The sequence below is a fragment of the Solanum verrucosum genome, unplaced genomic scaffold (genome assembly GCF_900185275.1).
Source record: "Solanum verrucosum unplaced genomic scaffold, falcon-dt-bn FXZP01000222.1, whole genome shotgun sequence".
In the NCBI taxonomy this organism is placed as follows: domain Eukaryota; kingdom Viridiplantae; phylum Streptophyta; class Magnoliopsida; order Solanales; family Solanaceae; genus Solanum; species Solanum verrucosum.
In genome coordinates, this window is record NW_026020027.1 from 1476451 (window position 1) to 1502205 (window position 25755).

The 25755-nt window shown below is 30.6% G+C and overlaps 3 protein-coding genes across 4 annotated transcripts; 2 read left to right on the forward strand and 1 right to left on the reverse strand.

Moving 5' to 3' along the window:
- Positions 1–2562: 2562 nt before the first annotated feature.
- On the forward strand, positions 2563–6784 carry LOC125821309 (uncharacterized). Its single transcript, XM_049500724.1, has 4 exons — positions 2563–2749; positions 3210–3306; positions 5847–6069; positions 6311–6784. Exons 1-4 carry the CDS (start codon positions 2618–2620, stop codon positions 6390–6392), a joined length of 534 nt encoding a protein of 177 aa, XP_049356681.1. The 5' UTR covers positions 2563–2617; the 3' UTR covers positions 6393–6784.
- Positions 6785–7088: 304 nt separating this feature from the next.
- Positions 7089–10759, reverse strand: LOC125821282 (pyruvate, phosphate dikinase regulatory protein 1, chloroplastic). Of its 2 annotated transcripts, none has more exons than XM_049500700.1 (3): positions 10299–10759; positions 7631–8273; positions 7089–7447 (listed from the first exon to the last, which is right to left on the reverse strand). In XM_049500700.1, the coding sequence occupies exons 1-3, from the start codon at positions 10740–10742 to the stop codon at positions 7347–7349; spliced, it is 1188 nt and encodes a 395-aa protein (XP_049356657.1). In that variant the 5' UTR covers positions 10743–10759; the 3' UTR covers positions 7089–7346. The 2 variants fall into 2 exon arrangements, with proteins under 2 accessions (XP_049356657.1, XP_049356656.1); XM_049500699.1 differs by having other exon boundaries at positions 7089–7450.
- An 11015-nt stretch (positions 10760–21774) lies between these two features.
- LOC125821295 (gibberellin 2-beta-dioxygenase 8-like) lies at positions 21775–25371 on the forward strand. Its single transcript, XM_049500711.1, has 3 exons — positions 21775–22252; positions 24425–24755; positions 25081–25371. Exons 1-3 carry the CDS (start codon positions 21810–21812, stop codon positions 25318–25320), a joined length of 1014 nt encoding a protein of 337 aa, XP_049356668.1. The 5' UTR covers positions 21775–21809; the 3' UTR covers positions 25321–25371.
- Positions 25372–25755: the final 384 nt, after the last annotated feature.

Consider the following 25755-nt stretch of genomic DNA (forward strand, 5'->3'; position numbering starts at 1 on the left):
TAGGTTGGTAAGTAAGTTATTTTTAATACCCAAAATATAAGTTGCGTTAAAGAAATGAATAAAGAAAAATTAGGTGACGTAAATGGTGGAATTAGAATTTTTATTATAGGTTCAAATATAAAGAAGAAAACACATGAATAATTGAAAAATAAATGAACATCTATATTTATAAAAGAAATAGTTTTAACAATTTTTAAACAATATAATTTTATGTCGAGGTTCATCCGAACCCTCTTGATCTTACCTGACTACATCCTAGAATGGAGTCTTGCAAATAAAGTTTTCTTTCTTTCTCATAATCTTAACAAAAACTTTAGAATTTAGAAATTAATTGTTTTATTTGTAAATAGGGTAAGTAGACTTATTTGAACTTAACATGTTTGTTATGTTGTCAAATCCATCAGGTAACTAACTATGATTTCCAAGTTAGATAGTCAAGTTGGTAACACCTTCCAAACAGGCACATGGAGTCTAGTTCAATTTAGTATTTATATATATATAGAGAGAAAAAAATAATTTTTAAAATTTTATGGACATAAAAAAACTACTACGTACTATTTATATTGTAAAATTAATTATCAGAAAATTACAGATAAATTTCTTAATAACTATTAAATATGAACTTAGTAAAATGGAAGCTAACATACTATCCTAAGTTAAGAATTTACTAATATACAACATAAAACTTTATTAACACCGTTAATGTATATAACTTAGATCCAAAACTAATTGTCAAAAATTTGGTATTTATTTAGTTTTGAAATCATAATTTCAAAAGTGCTATATATTTAAGGGAAAATGCATAAGTACCCCCCAATCTATGCTTGAAATCCCATAGACACATTTATATTATACTAAGGTCTTATTACCCCCGAACTTATGTTAAATTAGGTCTTAGACCTAACTCACACCCCAAAAGCTAGTTCAAAGGGAGGAGGATTGCCCAAACCTTATAAGGAGTCCTTCCATCTTATTAACCATCAATGTGAGACTTTTGTCATTCTTTAACACCCTACCTCACGCCCAGTGCTTAGCATTTGGTGCGTGGGCAATTTTGATTTTGGAGGCCCCAACATCGGGTGAGACAGGCCCTGCTCTAATACCATGAAGGTAAAACGAAAGAGCTCAATCAGAGCAACAATGAGAGCTCCATGAGCATCTCAGATATTTTGTATTAAGAAGAAGATTACATTGAGTGAGTCACAGTATTTATAACTCTCTTACTGTGACTTGTAACTGATCTTACTAACTCTATGCTAGGTAGTTACAACTAATTACGGTAAAATGACTGATCTATCCTTTCACTTTTAACATCCTAACTAACATTAACTAACTTCTAACTGACAGTAGCTCAGCTTCACATCACATTAACTTATTTTATAAATAATTTTCTACCCCATTTCGGCCTATGTGGCACTATCAACCAGATAACTTGAAAAAATTGTCAACACGCACTGGGCCCAGAAGATAGTGCTACGTAGACCGAAAAGGGATAGAAAATTATTTATAAAATAAGTTTGGGGGGTAATAGGACTTTAGTATAGTATAAGTGTGTCTTTGAGATTTTGGGCATAGGTTGAGGGGTACTTATGCATTTTCCCTATATTTAATGATAAGAACTACTATCAGTGAATATGATGTGATGAATATGATCCTTCCACACTTAATTAAAAAAATTGAATACAAGTCATGAAAAAATAATCTTAATAGAGAGCGTCTTTTACAAATCTATCTAGTTTAGGAGCAAATTACTTCTCTTTACACAAGTTTTCAGTATTACGAATCTTATCAGAATTTGGACTTCAGATACATGCATTTGACGCATCCTGATACATGTATCTCGAATATATGAGGTCAAAATTAATTAGGTGTAATTTATTCATATACATTGTATCCAAGTGGATTTCATGTATCTGACTCTCTCGCTCACCTCTCTCCCTATGTATTTGTATGTGGAATGTTATCTCATATCCAAATACATGCATCTTAGTGTGATTTGCATGTATCTAAGATACACGGACTATCTCGCCCACCCTCCTATCTCATTCTCTTGTTCACCTCTCTCCCTATTTTCAGTGTATCTAATAGTGAAAATACAAATATCTAGGTGTATTTGATTTAAAATCTAATATGATATTATTAATTAGTCAGACAATATGTAATTATTTTAAACTATAGGGTGAATTAGTAAATTAAATATAGTATTGCATTAAAAAATAAAAAAAAATAAATATTAAGAGGGTTCAAAATATAAAAAAGTGAACTAAAAAGTCAAATAATTCAACATCTATCATGTATATATATAAAAAAAAATTCAACCTTATATATACGTCATATTTTTTTATCGGAGGGTATCGAATGAACCCTCTCGCACCCATGTGGTTCCGCCCTCCTTATATTAGGCCTTGTGTTTCTCCAACTCCTCCTCATTCAACAAAAATGGTAAGCCTTGTTTTATGGGTCAAATCTTTATTTTTGTATCCCCTCTCAAAGTTTTGTTATATAAATATGTGACAACTGTTTTATTGAATTTAAAAATTATATTGTTAAATGATGTTTGAGTTTTCTCTATAAAAATATATTCAGATTTTCAATTCCAATTGAATTGTAGGAAAATATGGCTACTCAAAGCTTAAAGGGAAAATTTGGAGAAGAAAAAGTATATGTTTCTGAGAGCTTTGTTGTGGACATGGAACACATATCTCATCATCTTGTAGAAAAAGAAATAAATGCAAATTCAAGAATTACTGTAAGTTCATATTCCTTTCTCTTAAATGTCTTTTTTTTTCATCTGATGTTCGTTTTATTTGTTTTTTCGTACGTCAAATTTGAAAGAAAGTTATTGAGTTTTGCTAAACTTGTAAGTAGAGCAAGATTTAATTTGAATTCGTATATAAAAAATCCCATATTAAGGATAAAAGTTTTTTAATAAAAATGATTTTGTACCAGAATTTAAAGTTGAGATGTTTGGTTAAGGATGAATTTGACTTTTTTCTAGTGATCATTTCATGGTTTAATAGATCTTATACTTGTTAACTTTAAAATTATGAGGAATGATATGAACTCATTATTTTTCTAATTGGTTTAATTTGAAAATGAATTTCTCTTTAAACCAAAAAGATAAATAAAAAATATACTCCAATATTCTTGATGAATTATATATGTATTTTGTGTGTGTGCGTGTCTGATGGTTTGAATCATGAAAAAAGTTGCAGAGAAACCATTCAAGGAAGGGTTCATTGAAAAAACAAAATTTCAACGATGTCAATGAAAAAGACATAAACCTAATGGCCATTTCACCAAAAGGTAATACTTCTTTTTAATTCTTTTTTCATTTTAAAAAAATGAAGAAAAAAAATCTTCACTATGAATATCAAGTTGAGGTACTTTATAATAGCTTGATAAAAGCTTTTTTAGATGATAAATTGAGGTTTAAAGCCACCAACTATATTTTTCTCTCATCAATCGCGCTACTAAAAATAGAGTTATCCACATCGTGAATCAACGGAAATTTTATGTTACAAAATATGAATTTTCCATTTGTTTTTCATGTGACAACTCAGTGAGAAAATGTATGGTGATAAAATGGAATCTCAATGAAAAAGTGAGAACACCATGCTATTTTTTTCTTTTTTATGATTCAATCAAAATATCTGTGATGATTTTTTTTTCATTGAAACAATTAAATATCTGTGAAAATAACCACTAAATAGTCTTTTTTAGTAGTGATCATACATATGTATGTTGTATAATGATGTATACATAAAGATGCCATATATATTTATATTTATCAACTATATTTTTTAGGGCAGCTTAAAAATTGTAATTATCCCTTTAATTAAATTTCCATTTTTGTTGATTGAATGTATTTAAATTTAATGATGGAAAAGAAACACCATTGTAGTAGTACCACTTTGACGTTTTCTCCAAGGTAAAAAAGTCTCATTAGAAGAATGGGTTTTAGTCTTGGCTACGAGCTAGTATGTTAGGGTATGGTGGTATGTTTGATTGGTTAAAGTTTTCGGAGAATATTTTTTTTAGGAAAATAAGTTTGAGAAATGACTTTTCATTGGGAAAACAAGTTTGTATTCCACATCAATTAATTTGTCTAAGATAATATAAAATATATTTAGATAATATCTTCTGCTTACTTATCAAATACTAAATCGAAACTCAAAACGTTTTCCTTCGTTCCAATCACAAGCTTATATATAATTATAATAATAACAACAATAATTATTTTGAAGGATTTATAGTTTGACCATCATAGAGGTATTATTTAAGTGACAATTAGACCATCATAAAGATATTAAGTGATAATTAATTAATCGTGTCTAAACATGCACCATGCACTTGCACGAAATGCTTAGTTTGACTAAACAACTCACACATAAGATAATTCACTATGTATCCTCATTTTCAAAGTTAAAACTTTGTTTAAAATAATAATAATAATAATAGTGCTTAGCTTAGTTGTCTTGTAGTTTCCTTAAATTTCTTTTAAATCATCATAATGAGTTATCTCAATGATAAGTACTTAACTAGACAATGACGTTTACACCAAATTAATTAATTCAAATTATCATCAAACGTATGATAGAAGGGATATGAAACTTACGAATTCTATAATTCTAGAATAACAATATCAAGGGAAAATGCAAATACTAGATTTTAACCAAGGTAATGAAGTTTGACTATCTCCTAGCGTTCTAGCTCTGCCCCTAATTATAATAATTAAATTATTTAATGAGGCTTTTACCTACTCCAATCTTTAATCCTAGACGTGCCACATACGTACGTCATTAGTTTGTAATTAATATAATATAGATGCACATGCATTAGAATCATTCTTTTTCTTTTTCGTATTAGCTTAGAATTATGTTTTTGTCAATGTTCTATTTAAAGATTGCCAAGATTTTCTTGGTGAGCTACAATTTGATGAAATCAATTAAATGGAACAATTAAAAAATATTTTGTCCAATCTATCCATTCAATAATTCAAAAATGTTGAAGATAAGAATGATTATGATATATAACTTGCCAATGGGGTCGAGTTTAGAGAGTGCCATACCTTTAAAATTTCTTAATTTAGAAAAAAACGCATATGCATTAGAATTATTGAGTAAAGCATAGTAATAACCTAACACATTATTATGGTATAATCTTTTAAGTTATATACACTAACAAGATTAAATATTTATATATATATATGACTAGTGTAATTTAAATGGTAATGCATATAGGAGCTAGTAAGGGTCTAGGGGTTCAATTATATTGTTTATATATGGTTAAAATTACTTTTTATGTATATATAGTAGATGTTGAACTCTCTTCGACTTCTTCGTGAGTTTACTCTTCATATTTTGATCCCTTAGTGAAAATTCCAACTCCGCCACTGATCATGCATATTAGTCACTTTGTTTATCATAGTTTGACTATGTATGAAATTTAAAAAAGAAAGAATGCCGACTTTTAATACTTGCCATAATGTTTGTGTGGCTAGGGGCAACTTTCTAATATCGAGTTCATCTGAACCGAATACTTTCTATACAAAATATAAATTTATATGTAAATACCTAATGGGTTCATGCTAAAATCTTAAAGATTGAATCCATAAAACTAAATTTCTAAATTCGCCTTGATGTGTGGCTATAGAAGCTTTCATTACGGTAATATATGAATGTATCATTCTTTGTTGCCAACGGATTAATAAAGAAAAATAGAACAAGTGTTATTTTTATCAAGTTATCGACGTATTTACCTTCTAAATGACCTGATTATATGTACCATCATAGCATATATAGGACATAAATTCTTAACTTTTTTAGTGCAACTTCTTTTGCTAGGAGCTAGCATGCATGAAAAGTCCATGGTGGTAACATCTGATCACTCCACACCACATGTACATAATCAGAACACATCAGTGGTGGCCGCCAGTAGCGGTGCTGCCACCACCACTGCCATCGATGGTAAAGTACCTGTCTTCAAGAGATTCAGTTTCCGACGATCTTCTTCCTCCTCACCTTGGACCATTGATCCCAGAAGGATACTTATTTTCTTTGCTACCTTGTAAGTTCTCTTAACCAGTTAGATAGAAGAGAAAAGTATTGAAAACACTCCTAAACTCGGCGTGAAATATTAGTTTCATCCCCGAACTATTTACAACTTGACTAACTGAACCTAAAGATACCCCCGATCTTGCAACATGAGTGAATTACACCCCTAAATTCTCACCAAGAATTATGTACAATTTTCGTTACTTTGGCAATCCTGCATCTGACTTTTTGTTCTTGTTTTTCTACATTGACAGATCAAGTATGGGAACAATACTACTGATCTATTTCACACTATCCATGACCAAGCTCAATGGAGAAGATAAAGTTTCGTATTGATCTATTTTCATACTATTCATTGCCAGGATCAACGACATTCTCAGTTGACAGAAAAGACGTCAAAAACTGTTTTCCCTCCTAAAATAACAAAGTGATGGAAAAGTCTGTATGATATCGAAGAAGAAGAGATTGAGCATAACTGGTTTTCGGGTGACAAGACTATCTGTGAACATTTGGAAGTACAAATAAAGGAATGGAGTCAAAGAGATGCTAAAAAAACAGATAGACCATCTTTTAGGAAGAATTCAAATGGCAGATGTGTAAAATTTGAGTATAACTTTAATACAGTCGCAATGCAAAAGAATTTTTATACCATCATGTGTTTCGCTCATTAAACAAGGAAACATGATCGAATGAGAAGACATGTTGAAAACATAAATAAAGCAAATCAAAGTGTAGTGTATTCTTTCTAACAGCTTAAACTTTTAGATGAGTTGTTGATACAACTTGAAGTTGTCGGTATCTCATTGTGGATTCTCATACTGACTAATGGTTTTAATAACAAATACGGGAGTTATACTACCCTGTATACAAATTAAATTCACAAAATTTTAATGAAGAGCCAGGAATAACCAACCTTTTGCTATTTTTCTCACATTTCCTTCATTTCCTGCCTCCTACTCATCTCGGTTTCTTCTGAAATCCTATGCCAACTTCAAAGTAGTAATGATACACATTTATAAAATGTACGCAAGATGCAACAACATTAGCTATATTCAAAGTTGATATCGTTGCAATATTTATTTGAGATACAGGAAGAGTTGATATTACCTATTATGTGTGCAAACTACATAGAGCACTATACAATATCAAGCAAAATGTACCAACACCTGCTATACATAGGTTGCACCGCAGTACGTTTATTGCTCTGGCACTCTGCCAGCACAAAGAAGATGTCTTGGATTTCAAGTATTGTCTTTGAGATCTGATCCATCAATGCTTGAGAACAACAGTTTAATAGCGTTTGGAAATTCTTGGCATTGAACACCTGTTCTTTCTGTCGTGGTAAAGTCTCAGAACAATAACAGCTGTTTCTTCAATAGCTTTAGACGTAACTTCTGCAACCAAAGCAACAATGGGGAAAACGAATCATCAAAATTTCTAGTAATTAACTTCCTCAGATTCGTCTGTTGGCATAGTCGTGGAGGTTAACACCTAATTGTTAAGTAAGGGTTTACTCCTAATATCAGACAACAGAAAAGCACGGTACAAACTACAAAATATAGAAGGCAAATTACCTATTACTGGCCAGACAGGGTTTTGCGCAAAAATTTTCCCTGCATATTCCAACTCTTCTTTCACGTAATCCATGTCACAATAGTTGGTCTTCAGTTCTCCATCCATACCCAGAGTCTTAGCTCTTGCTCTTCTGATGGATTGCAGAACAACGGGATTTATTGTCAAAGCAAAAACCTTTTCGGGGTTAACTTCAAACAGTGTATTGGGTAAGTCTATATTCATGACAATGGGTACATTAGCTACTTTATATCCTTTCTGTGCTAGATAAATAGATAGCGGTGTTTTCCCACTTCGTGAAACACCGGTTAGAACTATATCCGCCATATGCAGGTTTCGCGGCAAGGCACCATCATCTTGCTTTATGGTAAATTCAATTGCTTCAATCCTCCGGAAGTATTCCTCGCTGAGAGGAGATTTCTGCCTCTCAGGAGCCCAACGAGAGAGGCCAGAAGGTGAAACACCAAGATGGCCAGCAATTGCCTCTGTAATTGGCCCCAGTATATCACTAGATGCTACACCCCAGTGTTGACATGCTTGTTTGGCAAATTGAGCCATGGAAGGCTCAGCTAAAGTAAAGACAACCATTGCCCCTTCTTTGGCTGCTTGCTTCACTATCTCCATTAATTTTTCAACATCATCAATCTAAAAAAATCACGGTCCATCAAGCATAAAAAGTTCAACACTAAGCTTAATCATATTTGTCATCAGATCACATCAAATAATTATTTAGTCGATAACTTTAGATAGTAAACATGGTCATTCAGACTTTAGATGATACAATAAGAAAAACAAGATCAGAATGCTTTTCACATGAATCATTCATATCAAGTTTACAATTGTATAACTCCAGCAATACATACTTTGAATTTCTTAACACAATACATTGTTTTGAGTAAATGCTACTAGGTTCGGTTGAACGCATATCTGGGCTTCTACCTCCACCTCTGATGTTAATAGGGGCTTAAAGCAAAACAAATTGCTTGCATGTTAAATTAGGAAAGCAGCTCTTACACTGTAATGCTTCCATTGTAACATCCTAGGTCAATGCTTTATACGATTTCCAAGCATCCATTAACAATAACCACTCAAACTCAGTGTTTTGGGAAGCGAGAAGCGGAAAAAAGCGACGAGGGCTCGCTTCACAGAAGCGAGAAGCGAGAAGCGAAGCGCGCGCTTTTTTTAAGTAAAGCGATATTTAGTATAAAAATAAAAAAATATTAAATAACTGAATAGAGGTAATATATTCTTAGATTAAAAGTAAATAGATAGTCAATAATACTCATAAGTCATAACATATAAAGCAAAAAATCAAAAACATAATTAAATCACAAAAGAATCAAACTCCTATTCTTCAACAAGATCCTCAAACTCTTCAAGTGGAAAGAAAACAGAGCAGCAAAAGAATTGGAAAAAACAGAGCAGTAATATTAATTGAAAAAAAAAGCAGGTCAGTAATAGAGATTGAAAAACAGAGCAGCAAACAGAAATTGGAAAAAAAAAATGCAGCAATAAAAATATAGATAACACCCAGCAGCAACCAAAAAAAAAAAAGCAGTAGCAGCAGCCTCAAAGAGAAGAAGAGAAGGAGGAGAAGAAGAAGAAGAAGAAGAGAACTTACAGCAGTGGCAACCTGGCAGCAACCAAAAATAGAAAAAAAATCGCAGATCAGTTGCAAAGAAGAAGAGAAGAAGAAAACTTACGCAGCAGAGAAGAAGAAGGAGAAGAGCAGTCGCAGCAGAGAAGAAGAAGGAGAACTCATGCAGCAGAGAAGAAGAAGGAGAACTCATGCAGCAGAGAAGAAGAAGGAAAAGAGCAGTCCAAAAAAGAATTTGAAGTCGCAAAGAGTATATTAAGTCGCATAAGGATTTCAGCAATTAAAAAAAAAAAAAAACTTACAATTTTAAAAAAAGAAACCCTAAACTGTTACCTTGTCAAAAAAAAAAAAAAAAAAAAACCCTAATTTGCGCTTTTTCAAATTAAGCGCGCTTTTTTTACGCTTTTGCTTTTCTGCGCTTCTCGCTTCTACAGTAGAAGCGAGCGCCTTTTCAATGTCGCCTCGCTTCACGAAATAAAAGCGCAAGGGCCTCGCCTCGCCTCGCTTCTCGCTTTAAGCGCGCTTTTTTGCGCTTTTTACAACACTGCTCAAACTTCAATTCCAAACTCAAAGGTCAACACAATTATGTAGCAGGGCCAATTTTGGCCACAAAATACAACAGAGGATCAACGTGAACAATATATTAGAGTGGTAAATTTGGTCATTTTCCCTAATCTTAACGTATCATTACTATTGTCTTTGTTATTGTCATTATAACATTGTTTCGCTTTACTTTTCAACACAAGGTTCCCAATCCAAACCATTTATTGACTTAGACCAACTACCAATTTGAGTCTAGCTCTTGCCATTATGAATAATATATAGTACTTGGTAAATCTGTTCTTTTTTTTTCCTTTATACCAACTACACACATGTATTTGTCTATATTTTTAATCTTTTTCTTTTGGTTACATTGACACTTGATCAAAATTTTCGTTCGCAAACTAAATTATCCCGCGATTATAGTAATGAGACTAATTTATAAGGTGATAACAGATTTACTCGATGATAAATTTATATTATCAATCAGACATAAAGCATATCCCACATTATAATCAGATAAACAAACTTACCCCAGAGAACAAGTGAGTATTCACAGGGCAAACACGATCGACTAAGCAATAATCAAATTGACCTAAAGCAGCGTTAACGGCGTGCTCCGCCGTCCATCCAGTTCCATCAGACACCATAAATATCGGTTTTCCTCCGTTAACCTCCTTTTCATCGTCGGATGAGCCGGACCGGCTATCACCTTTAGGAGACATAGGCAACTCAATTTCCGGTTCACTACGAACCGGTGAACCAGACTTGTCGCGTGATTCAGTGCTGACAGCGGACCGGTCTAGTTTCCTGCCGGACCGGATGCTTCGAGCTCTGGACCACCGGTTTAGCTGAGGGCTGGCTTTAATCCTTCTCACCTGCAACTGAGATTCATCGGATTTTTCAGAACTCGCCGGTGGAGATGGACTGTTTCTGGTGCCGGTGCCGGACAAGCGTAGGCTAGAAGAACAAATCATTTCCTTTGAATTTTTATTTTTTCATAAAATCTACATCGGTATTTTTGTTGATCTCAAAACGCCGAATCAGTTGAGATTTTTTTGCGGTTTCAGCCCGTAAAATCAAAATGGTTTGGATCGGCCCAACTATTCTAATTGGGCCCAAATTTAATATCTTCGGTAACTGAAACACATTAAACAAAGATAAAATCAACAATTTTTAAAGATGTTGTGTTTTACGAATTTCATGTATTTATTCGTATTGAGTGTATCTGTATTCAATATCAATTTCATTTACTGTGTCTAATGTCAGTTTGATGCATCCAATATCAATTTCATCTAGTGTGTCAATCTGATGCAACGAGTGTGTATCTTAGGGACAATTCATAGGAAATTCAAAGTGACGTATGAATAATATGTAAATTATTAAAATTATCGTGTAGTTGAGTTGGAGTGTTTGCTTTATTATATAGTTTTTAAAAACATATTTAGTGTACTTCATTCTTTAAGTGGGGTTTGCAGATTTTATCTTTAATGATAGAAATATTATTTCCGATAAACTCTCAGCTTAATTAGCAAAGTGTCGGCTAACGAATATACCGGGATATTATTACGACTAAACGATGTGGCCTCTAGAGTTCAAATCATAGGCTTATCTGAAAATTTATTTAAGGACCTACAAATTAAGATAACGTTACTTTTTAATTCCATAGTTCCCCCAACAAGAGAGATGATTTGTGGATTGTGATATTAGTCTAGTCTAGAAAAAGAAAGCTTTTGCCAATGATGTCTCACTTTTCTTCTTTAGGGCTTCATACTTTCCCATCAACTTTATATATGATCATCTAGTAGAGAGAAAAATATTAATATGCTATTCAAAATAAGTGGTGTTTTTAGTCTGAATAACTTTAGAGAAGGTGCACAAATTGGTATAGATGGTTCTTAGATTGGTTGTCGTGGAGCTTAAGGTCGGTCACGAAGGTGGTTGTGAAGGTACACAGTATATCCTTTAAGAAAACTATTGATTTATAGAAAGTAAAACGTATTTTCACTAAAATAGAAAGAGCATCATTAATATCTTTTTAGTTATGTACTATTGGATCGAAATAACATATAATGATGGTTTATTTAATTTATCTCATCGCAATCACGTGTGGCTAACGCAAACCTCACATCATTGTATATTGAATATAGACATAGATGATGAAAAGTATTGCTGATTAGACTATATATAATAATCAAGAAATCTCTTGCTAAATATTTGCTCCTATTTTAGATAAAGAAAAAGAATATAAAACATGACTTTATTATACAAAATATCTTAATTTGATACATATATTGATCCTTTGTGGCCATTCACTTCTTGTTGGCAAATTGTCTTGCGATATTTGATCATTTAAGCTAGACCTTTGACTATGAGTTCAACAGAATTTAATAGACGTGGCTCAAATATATATAGATGATTTATCATGAATTCAGTAAAACATGTTTTTTAATGTTTCAAACTTATAAATTCAAAATCTTTTAACTTCGCTTTTGATAGCCGGTTAGATTGGATCTTTTTCTCTTTAATCAAATCAAGCGTGACTAATTAATTTGCTCATCGGCAATCCCCAAACTTATTAGTCAGTCTTGGAGTAGTTGTAATGAAAGTCTTTTTCACTAATGAAAATGATCTTTGATTTGGTACAAATTTCCCTCTTTCAAATCATGAAGTTTCTTTCGAAATTATTAATTTTGGACATATGGTGCTTGGATAGTGTAATAGGGAAACACTTATAGGGATGTGTCTAACTCTAATACTACGTAAAAGAAAGAATATTAAAAATTAATTCAATTTCAGAATTTTAGGTCAAAATATTAAAATTATCCAAAATCATTACAACATAATAACTCACACACTTCACCAATATTGTGGAAATTCTAACAAATTTGCCTTAACATTAATTGTATACAAGAAATGATTATTCTCAAAATTAATAAGGAGCCAAAACTAATATAAATCCACTAGTTGAATGAAATTGCACATTTTATATTTATTTCTCCTATTTATTTGACTGATTCAATATTATTCAAGTTGAAAATTATCACTCATTAAGATTTGGTCGATATTCTTTTTGCTTGTGGTCTTTATCATGAGAGAGAAAGTATATACTTTATAGTCAAATCATGCTTAAATAATTTTAGTTGAAGATAAGATATAACTAGAGCATGGGCATGCTCGAGGTTAGCATGATAATGTTTTGTTGTTTGCTAATAATAAAAGACCACGCATTTTAATGAAATGAAAAGTTATGCTAACCATTATAATTAGTGGTGAAGTCAAAAATTTATACGTGTAAGAAATATTAGGGTATCATATATACCTATAACCTAATTGAACTTGCGAAGGGGATTCAAATCTCGAATTGAAATTTGTTATCCTATACCTACAATGTTGATTTTGGTTAACTCTTAATTTTGAAATCACTAGTCTTAATTTTTTGTGATCTGAAATGCATGAGTCTAGCAAAATCTATGGTGGACTAGCTTGATTGATAGAATAATTAAGTCCCTTGATAAACTTCCTTACCCTCTCAACTTAGGATCTTGGTGGACTAGCTTTGGAGGAATTATGGACACTTAGGGCCCGTTTGGCCATGCGATATGGTATCATGATATGGTATCATGATATGGAATCATGAGATAAAATTGAAGTTTTGTTTGGACATGCAATATGGAATTTTTGTGTTGTATATTTTCTCATAAACATAAAAATCTCATAAGTTGTAAAACAATTAAAATAGCCCCACAATTGTTTATTCAATCTTATCAAATAAACAAAAAATTAAAAAAATCGCATAATAAATTATTACAAAGCTATTTGTTTTCCACATAAGTAATTGCATTGTTTCATCTAACTTTAATTTAATAAAACTAAATGAACATAGTAGTGTACTAGTCTTTAATATAATCCTCCCACATAGTACGGACAATTTCCTCACATTGAACTTGCATTTCTCGATCATGTGACCGAGAAGACGAACCAACATTGTTACTTTGAGCCATTTGTTGGTCAATATCATCCGCAATTATATTTTCATGCTCATAGACCATAAATATTTCATCACTTTAACAATCGGTTGGTGTGAGTTAAAGTGACTATATGTTGGTGAGAATAATAAATTTTATGTCGGTGAGAATAATAAATTTTAAAAAGTAATGATGTGATTATAAATTTTATTTACATATGAAATAAATGGTTAATAAATATAAATGTGGGTTGTTTTAACAAAATATAAACTCGTGAATCAATTTTTGTATTAAAATATCTCAAGGCGTTTGGTCATGCGATACCATATCACGATATGGTATCGTGAGATGGAATCAGCGTTTGGACATGCGATTTTACGCTGATTCCATCTCATGATTCCATATCATGAGATGTGATTCCATATTCTCCAAAAACCATGATATGGAATTATATGGGAATTTCATATCATGATTTGAGATATTTTAATACAAAAATTGATCCACGAGTTTATATTTTGTTAAAACAACCCCACGTTTATATCTACTAACCATTTATTTCATATGTAAATAAAATTTATAATCACATCCTTACTTTTTAAAATTTATTATTCTCACCGACATAAAATTTATTATTCTCACCAACATATAGTCACTTTAACTCACACCAACCGATTGTTGAGTAATAATTTTGTTCTGTTCATTTACTCCAACGCTTAATTTATTACTTCTATCGTTTTGTATTTATTACAACTATAGTTATATCTATTTGAACATGGAGTGAAAGGTCTTCTCTTCATTTACTCTAATAAATTGATATGGAAGTTAGGTTGGTCAATACAGTTGTGGATGATATTGACCAACAAATGGCTCAAAATAACAATGTTGGTTCGTCTTCTCAGTCACATGATCGAAAAATGCAAGTTCAACGTGAGGAAATTGTTCATACTATGTGGGAGGATAATATTAAAGACTAGTACACTACAATTTATGTTCATTTTTTTTATTAAATTAAAGTTAGATGAAACAATTACTTATGTGGAGAACAAATAACTTTGTAATAATTTATTATGCGATTTTTTAATTTTTTGTTTATTTGATAAGATTGAATAAACAATTGGGGTTATTTTAATAGTTTTACAACTTATGGGATTCTTATGATTATGAGAAAATATACAACACAAAAATTTAATATCGCATGTCCAAACAAAACTTCAATTTCATCTCATGATTTCATATCATGATACCATATCATGATTCCATATCGCATGGCTAAACGGGCCCTTAGACTCTTTGAAGATAAAAAAAAAAAAGCATTTACATCAACGAGTTTTATATTTATTTACGAAAAAACTACCTAATTAGACAAACATTCTTATCATGTTTACTAATTTTTTCTATAGTTTGAAATAATTACATATTGTCTTCACTGATTAACGATTTCATATCATATTTCAAGTCAGGTATACCTAGATACATGTATTTTTGCTTCCAGATACACTAAAATAGTGAGAGAGGCGAGCGATAGAAGAAGAGAGGAGAGCGAGATTCCTAGATACGTGTGAATCACACTAGATACATGTATTTGGGTTATCGATCAGATACAAGGAGAGAGGCGGGCGAGAGAGGAGAGTGTCGAGCGAGATAGGAGAGAGGCAAGTGAGAGAGTCAGATACATGCAGCTAATCCACTTCGATACAATATATGTAGAATAAATTACACCTAAATTTGACTTCATATTTCTGAGATACATATATTTAGACGTGACAGGTATATGTATTAGAAGCCCAAAATCTGATAAAATTCGTTATATTGCAAAATAACATAAATCTAAGTAATTAGCTCCTTATAAACTAGTGAAATTTCTTTAAGCTAAGTTACCCTTTATTTATTTTAGGGTCTATTTGGGGCCTAATTTTGTTTATTGTTGGATACGAGTCTTAAATAAGCTAAGCTAGGACTTTGATTTTTTATTTTTTTTTGGAACAGGACTTTGATGTTAAAATGCAATATGTGAAAATATCAACTAAGATTAATAAAGACCTTATATATATGTATGTAATAAAATGAAGCCTTAGGGTATGGTACAAAAAATAATAATTATCCATCATCAGTAGCTTGTGTCCTGCATCAAAGCATTGCACATGGAAGCCCTTAAATTCTCAGCCTGCAAAAAAATTTCCTTTGTTTCAATAGTAGACGTAGAGTCTAGACGAAACATGAGACTTTGTTTTATCAATAATTCCCCATGTTTTTTCTTGTCGAGAAATTTATCATGTGTCTTGTTTCTTGCTATGTGGCAAAATCTGTAGTGGAGTTAGAATTTTCACTAAACAAATTCATATATAAAAAAGTAAACACATGCACGGAAAAGTTAAAGAAAGTTTAACATGTATTATATATACATTAAAAAAATTAACTAAATATAAACTATATAATTTTTTATTGGAAAGGATTCGAATGAACCCCTTAACCCTATCTAGGTCTTCCCTTGAGACAGAATCACAACACATTCTAGCAATGGAATTTTAAAATATTTAACATGTCTCAATTTACGTGATTTTTTTAATTATTAAAATTATTTTTTGAAGCTAAATTAAATTTCATCGACTTAATATTCAAAAGTTATACGAAAATCATTTCAATATAATCTATAAAAAAAATGTATGTTAAAATGTTCGTCAAAATTCAAACGATTAGAATTTCGAGAAGAGGAAAAAGAAATCTAAGAGATGAAATATTGAATGATGAAGGGAGGCAAGACTTGGAAGAATGAGAGCCAAATGAAACAATATTAAGTTTGTGATTGGAAATTAAGTTAGGTTTTCAACAACCATTATTGGTTGAATATTATGCTATTAGAAATGACAGCAGATCTTGCGTAATATAAATACTTGAATTAGAAAAAGTAAAAATTAAAATAAATTTAATTATCCTTAAAAAAAAAAAAAAAACACCCCCAAAATTCAAACCACCTCTTTTTCTCACTCACTTAGCCAATGAAATTAAGGGTGTATTAGGTATTGAGAAATACTTTTTTTAGAAAAAAGCTTTTTAAAACGAGATAAATAATTTCTCTAACAGAAAAAAAAAACATCTTAGATTCTTTTTTAGAAAATAAGTTCTTTAAAACGAGATAAATAATTTCTCTAATGGAAAATGGGAAAAAAATTTATATGTGATTCAAATTCATTATCTCCACTACTAGCGGATGTGGTGCAGTGATGAGGTTGCTCCTTGCTTGATCAGAGATCTCGAGTTCGACCTGATTATGAAAAAAATTATGATAGGAAACGCTTCAACTGAATGGTCCCTATATGGTGCAAATCCTAAATAGTCGGACTCCAATGCGAATATTGAACACTGAATGAATTTTAAAAAGTTCATTATCTCCTCCTACTCATCCAATCGCCAACCCTCACGTCCCCTTTTTCATCTTTGAGCTCCTTTAATGTGTTGCTAAATTATATATAAATATAATAATATTTTCTTGCTTACAACTAATATTAAAATAAATTAAAAATATAACTTATTTTTAAAAATACATTTTTCATAAAAAAAATATCTTTCCCCCTACCGAACACATCCTTAAAGATCACTCTTTTCAAGCTACACCAATAAATATATAGCAAAAAAAGGTGAACATCAAAGGAAAAAAGATATTTGCCATAATAAGGCAGAAGAATTTCTCTAATTTCTTAATGAACCACGTGTTCTTCTGCTATACATAAACACTCAACTAATAATATTTTCTTGCTTACAACTAATATTAAAATAAATTAAAAATATAACTTATTTTTAAAAATACATTTTTCAAAAAAAAATATCTTTCCCCCATCCTTAAAGATCACTCTTTTCAAGCTACACCAATAAATATATAGCAAAAAAAGGTGAACATCAAAGGAAAAAAGATATTTGCCATAATAAGGCAGAAGAATTTCTCTGATTTCTTAATGAACCACGTGTTCTTCTGCTATACATAAACACTCAACTAATAATATTGGATCTGGCTCCTCTCCATTTTCCCCAAATTCTTGCTTGGATGTGAGACACATGGCATAGGTAAGAATTGATGGCTAAGATTTGATTCATTATAATAAGATTTTAATTATAATTTAGATAATTAATATTTCATAAAAATAGTAATGCCACAATCATACATATATATTATCTTTTCCATAAATATATTATAAATTTTTTATTTAGATTCGGTAACATAACTCACTAGTTTTGGCTCAAATTTATTTAAATATAAAAATTTATCAAATATATATATAAAAAAAACGTAAATTAAGAATTCATGAATTACTATTTACTAGCACTTAAGGCTTGTATAGTTGGAAATAAATTATCTCGAAATTAATTATTTCAAGATTGTTAACCACCCTTAATTAACGTGAATAAAAACAACACTACAATTCTGAAATAAGTTATCACGTTATTACCAAATATAAGATAAACTTGTCCTAAAATTTATTTCGAAATTAGTTACCTCTTATTTCTTAAGGTCATTTTCTTAAGATTTAAAAATTCAAAAAGTTCAAATTCTTAATTCGTTGCCGCTAAAAATACCTAACCTCATTCAACTCTTTTTCCCCTACAAGTTGTTTCCTTTCCCTATAAATATAGCGTCCATTATATCTTTTCTGCATTACAAAACAATCGACTGCCTAAGCAGCTTAGTTTATTCTCCATGTAAGTTACCTTCTTTTTTTTTATTTTTGTTTTATTTTCCATGTAACTACTAATAGTAGTATTTGTTGGTTTGGTAAGGAGAATATATTTTTATTTAGTTATTTGTGTCTTTAACACATTTCATCTTGTGGTTTGGAATTTTTTTACGTTCTAAAAAATCTTTTAAAGAGATTTAATTCCGCATTCTCTGATATCATATTCAAAAGCGGATTTAGAATTTGAAAGCTTCAAAAGCCATACTACTTGAATAGTAATATATGAAACATTTTTTTTTTGGCGTAGCCATGCAAATTAAACTAGTATTATTATTTAGTTTTTTTTTTTTTTCATTTCAATTGTATTATTTATAATTTATTACTGATGATATTTTTATGTGGATTACTGGATTATATTGGTTCTTTTAGTAACACAGGCAAATTAAGTGTAAGCTCTATGACGAAGTCTTCAAGCGTCCCACTACAAACAAACCAAGTAAGAGAAATCTTTGCAAATTAGAATATTTTTAAGTTATAGATACTGATAATATATAAAATTATTTTTTATGTTTTGAATTTATAATTGTGTGATCATCTGATCTAGAAGGTTAAATTATTAAAATAGAGCAAGTTTTAATTTTTAATTATACCTACAACACTATTCATTGCAAATTTTGGATAATGTGTTAACTCGTCTGATAGCTAGTGTTGAAGAACAATTAAGTAAATATAATGTTTTTACTCTTAGCTTAAACAATTAGGTAGGTTGATCACACACTTTAATATATATTATGAAAGCATGCGGGATCTTTTGAGTTTGAGTCTCACAACTACTCACTAGTCACCAAATTACATTTACATTTATGTATACCAAACTTTATACTTCCTTCGTTTCATTTTATGTGATAAAGATATTATTATTTGAAGTTAAATAATTTTTTTATTATTTATAACTTTCTCATATACTGAATTATTAACTATATACATTTATATAGTACTTTTTAAGTAACTTTTTAAAAAATAATTGAAGAATTTATATAAAAATAACAAGAAAAATAAAGTATTTTGACTCTATGGTACTCTAAATTCCTTAAAATAAATTGATTTAATTTGTGGAATAATTGATTTTTAGAACACATAAAATTCGGAATTATGATAAAAGTATTTGGAGGGATAATTGGTTTTATTGTTTGTAAAACTAAACATTTAACAAAAATGAATCTTTGTATTATACACACCCACCCAACCCCTTCCCAAATGAAAAGGGAACATTACATTATTTTTAATTAATAAAATAGACGACGCTGGAGGCTGTCAACATTGATAGAGCATGTGTACCATGATTTGTGATGGAGAATCATACGTCAAAAATGTCAGAACTCAAAATTTTCATTAAAAAAAATGTTAAGATATAAAACCGTAAATTAAAAAAAATTAAGTAAAATCAATGTATTATAATATAATATATATACATGAAAAATATCTTATCTATTTTTTTATTATTATTTTTAAACAAAAAAAGAAATTATAAAAATAAAAAATAAAATTATACGTGCCTCTAACACCCCTAAATCAGTACGGAGGTAGAGTATGACTTAATGGTTTGGTCCACCCTTTAAATCCTAACTTCACACGCCCTTTGTCGATCTATCATCCTTGAATCTTTGACCAATTAAATACACATATACATGCAATACTTGAATTTTTAAATGCCAATGGGTCCCCAATGGTCGTTGTTTGGGTGCACAAATTTCTTTGTGTCCAAATGCCATTTAAATTGGCCTGACCAAAAAACATAGTATCACAAATTCCAGAAACATAGTGTTTGATTCTCTTTTCTTCCTCGATCATCTACTCAATGATCACCATATTATATAACATAATTTTGGTCATATTTCAAAAACGAGTATAGGTTCTATGGACACATTATAATAAAAAAGATATTTCGTGGTAATAGATTTTCTTTCAACAACAATTATGGCAATGTCATGAAATTTAGAGTCGCTTAGCTTTTAATGACATTTATAGAGAGTGCTAATTATCAATTTTTAATTAATAAAATAGACGAGGCTGGAGGCTGTCAACATTGATAGAGCATGTGTACCATGATTTGTGATGGAGAATCATACGTCAAAAATGTCGAACTCATGAAAATTTACTAAGATATAAAACAGGAAATTAAAAAAATTAAGTAAAATCAATGTATAAGATATATACATGAAAAATATCTTATCTAATTACATATATAATATAATTTCTCTACAAAAAAATGTATATGTGCCACTAACACCCCAAAATCAGTACGGAGCTATAGTATGACTTATTGATTCGGTCCAACCTTTGATTGAAATGTCTTAAAATATCTATCAAATATCTATAAGTTATTAATTTTAAAACACAATAAGAAATCTTTACTCGGTATAGTTCAAATGCTGGCTTCATACGCCCTTTATCGGTCTATCATCCTTGAATCTTTGACCAATTAAATACACACATGCAATACTTGAATACAAATGCCAATGGGTCCCCAATGGTCGTTGTTTGGGTGCACAAGGCTGCTTTGCTCCATTCACCACCTCCCTCCTAATTATAGGACACACATATTTCTTTGTGTCCAAATGCCATTTAAATTGGCCTGACCAAAAAACATAGTATCACAAATTCCAGAAACATAGTGTTTGATTCTCTTTTCTTCCTCATATACTCAATGATCACCATATTATATAACATAATTTTGGTCATATTTTGAAAACGAGTATAGGTTCTATGGACAAATTATGATAAAAAAGATATTTCGTGGTAATAGATTTTCTTTCAACAATAATTATGTCAATGTCATGGCATTTAGAATCGCTTTAGCTTTTAACAACATTAATAGAGATTGCTAATTATCAATTTTTAAAGAAGCCTTTTAGTGGTATTCACTATTTAGAGTCGATTTTACATGTAGTATAAAAGATCAGGAAGACTTTTGAATATATATAGTAATAATCTTAGATTAAAGATTTGTGTAATTTACCAAAATGTCATTTTATTCTTATAATCTTAAACAGTAGAATATTAGATAGAAGTTACCAAATATAAAAATAGATATTCATTTTGAAATAAACTAAAAAAAAGAAGTAAGACACTTGAATTAGAACACTAAAACTAGTATGCATACATGTCCCTTTGTGGACATCCGATAAAGTTTGAACGGTACAAAGAAACATGATCCCCTTCAAAAGAATGACACATGTAAATCAAAAAAATAATTCAAAGTATGTATACATAAACATTTACTTTATCATTTTAGCTACATAATGTAATTTTCCAGCGAAAGAAACGTGAACCCTTAGACAAGAGTGGCACCATCAAATGCTATATATATTCTGCTGACACCACATTTGTTTTTTAGACCATAAGTAGCATGGAAGAATCACCTGATCCTCCATTTGTGGAGACATACAAAAATCTTTTAGATACCAATATACTCAATGAAGAACATAATGACCTATTCATGGTGGAAGAATGTGAGTTGCCTTTGATAAATCTTCATGAACTTAAATACGGAGACAAATTGGAGAGAGAAGAATGCAAGAAGAAGATAGCCAAGGCATCGCGAGAATGGGGTTTTTTCCAAGTGGTGAACCATGGAGTTTCACCCAATATTTTGGGAGAAATGAGGACGGAGCAAGTCAAGCTTTTCAAGAAAACGTTTAATGAGAAGATGAATATTGACAAGAGTCTCAATTTCTCCCAAGGAAGTTACCGTTGGGGAACGCCAACAGCCACTTGCCTTCGGCAGATTTCTTGGTCTGAAGCTTTTCATGTACCTCTCTCTGATGTTTCAAAGGGTTTCAGCAGCCTCAGGTACATATTTTAGTTATATTTATGAGTGATATTATATCTTCATCATCTGGTTTTCCTTTTCTTCATCTTAAGGAATATTCTCTTTTATGCTTTAGTGATGTGTGTGTTTATTTTTATGATTGATACTATATAGTCTTCACTTTCTCCGTCTCTTGGAGAGAAGCAGAGACGTCTTAATAAAATTTGTAGCTTTAGATTATATTATATTATACTATAAACAAGAGAAGATCCTCTTAATTTTCTCTTTTATCTACTTTAGTGATGTGCGTGCTTTTCTTTATGATTGATACTACATCTTCGTTTCCCTTTTCTCTATCTTTCTCTAGAGAGGAGAGAAAGCAAAAGTGTTTCAATGAAATTCGTTGCTCTAAATTACAATATATTATAGTCACTAGATTCTTAAAATTTTCTTTTATGTAATTTAGTGATGTGTGTTTTTCTTTATCATTAATACTATATCTTCGTCATCTGGTCTGCCTTTTCTCCATTTCTCTCTAGAGAAGGAGAGAAAGCAGAGACGTTTCAGTAAAATTTGTGATTATAAATTAAATTATATTATAAGTTTGAAATTTTAGTAATTGCACTCTATTCGAATTTCACCTATAGAAATTTTTGAACGAAAGTTTCAAATTCCAATACAATACCATGCTGATGTTTTTTTTTAAAGCTTTTAGAACTAATGAATGAATGGGTCAAGCTCTTCCTTAATGAAAATGATTGCACATGAAAGTCCTAAAATGAGAGGCTAAAGTGTCGGCCAGTCTTTCACATTAAAATGCAACTAAATACTACTCCCTCCGTCCACAATTGTTTGGCAGGTATACTAAAAATAGATGTCCAAGATTAATTGTCAATTTAAACAATCAAGAAATAATTAGTCACTTTTTTCCAATTCTGCCCTTAATGATTGTGTAGTTCAATTGAAAAGTTATGTGGACTTTTGGTATTCTTGATACAGTAGGGTTATATTTGTCAAATTACACCTTGTATTAAATTTTCCTTGAGGGATGTGCATGACCTTACCCTGACAAACAATTGTAGACGGAGGGAGTATTGAATAGTTTTGAAGGGTTGACTAAATATTAATCTTGTTCCTTCTTTTTTATTTTTCATTCAATTTCTAGTATTCATATTGAAGTCCGATAAAATTTAAATTTGCCTTGAAAAGTTTCATATTAAGGGTAAAATGTTCCCTAACAAATGTGAGTATGTACCTAGGAGAACTCGAACCCAAAATCTCTGTTTAAGAATGAAATAGTATCTATCGTTCCACCACAACTCTTGTTGATATGGTACACGTTTTTGAGTGCTGCCGACGGCTACTCCTTATTAGGCAGGAAGGTATTACCCTACAAAGTGGAAGTATATCACCAATTGAAAGGCTTGTTGATAACCTGACTTGAAATGATGGTTCATTTTTTTGACATGTGGGGTTGTTTATTTGAGGATCCAGTACTTTATAATAAGATGAGTATCCTAAAAAGTGAAAAGTGTATCAATTTTAAGGAAAAATAATATGTGTTTCATGCATTTGGCATTTCTTTAGGAGGAGATGTCTTAATCCTTATCCTCATGACTTTGGAGTTTGGACAAGGGCAGTCAACCTAAAACAAAAATACAAAAAGTTAACTCTGGACCACCCTTACCTAATATTAAAGAGGTTGTTTGGAGTTGATGGGATAAGGAATAATAATGTTTTGAAAATTATTTTGTATTAAAATCAATTGAATTGGTTATTTCATATAGAAGATAGGATAGATAATTTCATGAGAGGTTGTTTGAACGTCAACGGAATAAGAAATAACAATTTTTGAAAATTATTTCTTATTGAAATAATAGGATTGGCTATTTCATATAGAAGATAAGATAGATAATCTCACGGGAAATTAATGAGGTTGTTTGGACGTCAAATGGTATAAGAAATAACAACTTTGGGCATCAATGAAATAAGAAATAATAGGATTTGACTATTTTATATAAAAGATAGGATAGATAATCTCATGAAAAATTAATATGGTTGTTTGGAATAACGAATTACAATTGCTCCACCACTAATTAATAACATGTAACATCTTGTGATTTTTCACATTTTAAGAAGACTTATCCTTATAAGTTGTATATTTTTTGAATAATCTGATAGTCTGTTAAATTTTTATTTTTGGATGAATTCAGCTCTACCATGGAAGAATTTGCAACAACACTATCTGAATTAGCACAAGAATTAGCAAGATTATTAGCAGAGGAATTGGGAGATTATAATTATAAGTTGGATTATTTTAAAGAAACATGTTTGGCAAGTACTTGTTACCTAAGAATGAATAGATATCCAGCATGCCCTATTTCACCACAACTCTTTGGATTAATGCCACATACTGATAGTGACTTCCTCACAATATTGCATCAAGATGAGATTGGAGGCTTGCAATTATTTAGAGATGGCAAATGGATCTCTGTTAAGCCTAATCATGAAGCACTTATCATTAATATTGGAGATTTATTCCAGGTACTTTAATCATTTTCCTATACTACATCAACAGTCATCCTCTATAATCATATTTCACTATAATGATCTAATTTCATTTGTAAACGTTTTTTTCATGTTGTGTTATATTGTATATTCTCCATAACATCATTTTGCTATAACAACCAAAAAATATCTAGACAAATGACGTTGTTATAGAGAGGTTGACTATATTTTTCGAAAAATATTTCTGATCATACGAAAGACATTCTTATAATTGTATGACTTGTTTAATTTATTAAAAGTATATTTCTAACTTTTTGTCTTTTTTTTTTACAAATTAATGAAAACGTGTTATATGATGCAGGCATGGAGCAATGGTGTTTATAGAAGTGTTGAACATAGAGTTGTGACAAATAAATTTAAAGAGAGATTTTCAACTGCATTTTTCTTATGTCCCTCTTATGACACAGAAATACTAAGTTGTGTTGAACCTTGTCTTTATAGAAAATTTACATTTAGAGAATTCAGACAACAAGTCGAAGAGGATGTCAAGAATTTTGGTTATAAAATAGGTCTTCCTAGGTTTCTTGTATCAACCAACTAGAACACACACAAGTTAAATTACGGAAGATTTGATTTTGTAGCCCTTTATAAATTTATTTTTAGTTTTATGTCTTTTTTTATGGGAGATATTCAATTTTACAAGTAAGAGATCTGAAAATGTCATTTTTTTTGTTAAATTTGTAAGTGATAAAAAAAGATCGTTTCCACTATGTTACAACTTTAATTAAAAAGTTAAAAAGGCCAAAGCCTTATTTTTTTCCTTATTTTTTCTATTTACTTCACATGTCTCACAATGTTAGAACCTTAAATCATCGATTTTGAAGTATAAAATTGAGAGATTTTGCCTCAAACTTCTAGATATGTAATTTGAGGGTTTGAAGGTCGATTTAAATCCAGAATGAAAAGTCTTCGCATTTATTATAGTATAAAATTTAGGAATCACATAGTTTTAATATGAAATTACAATCTATTCCTA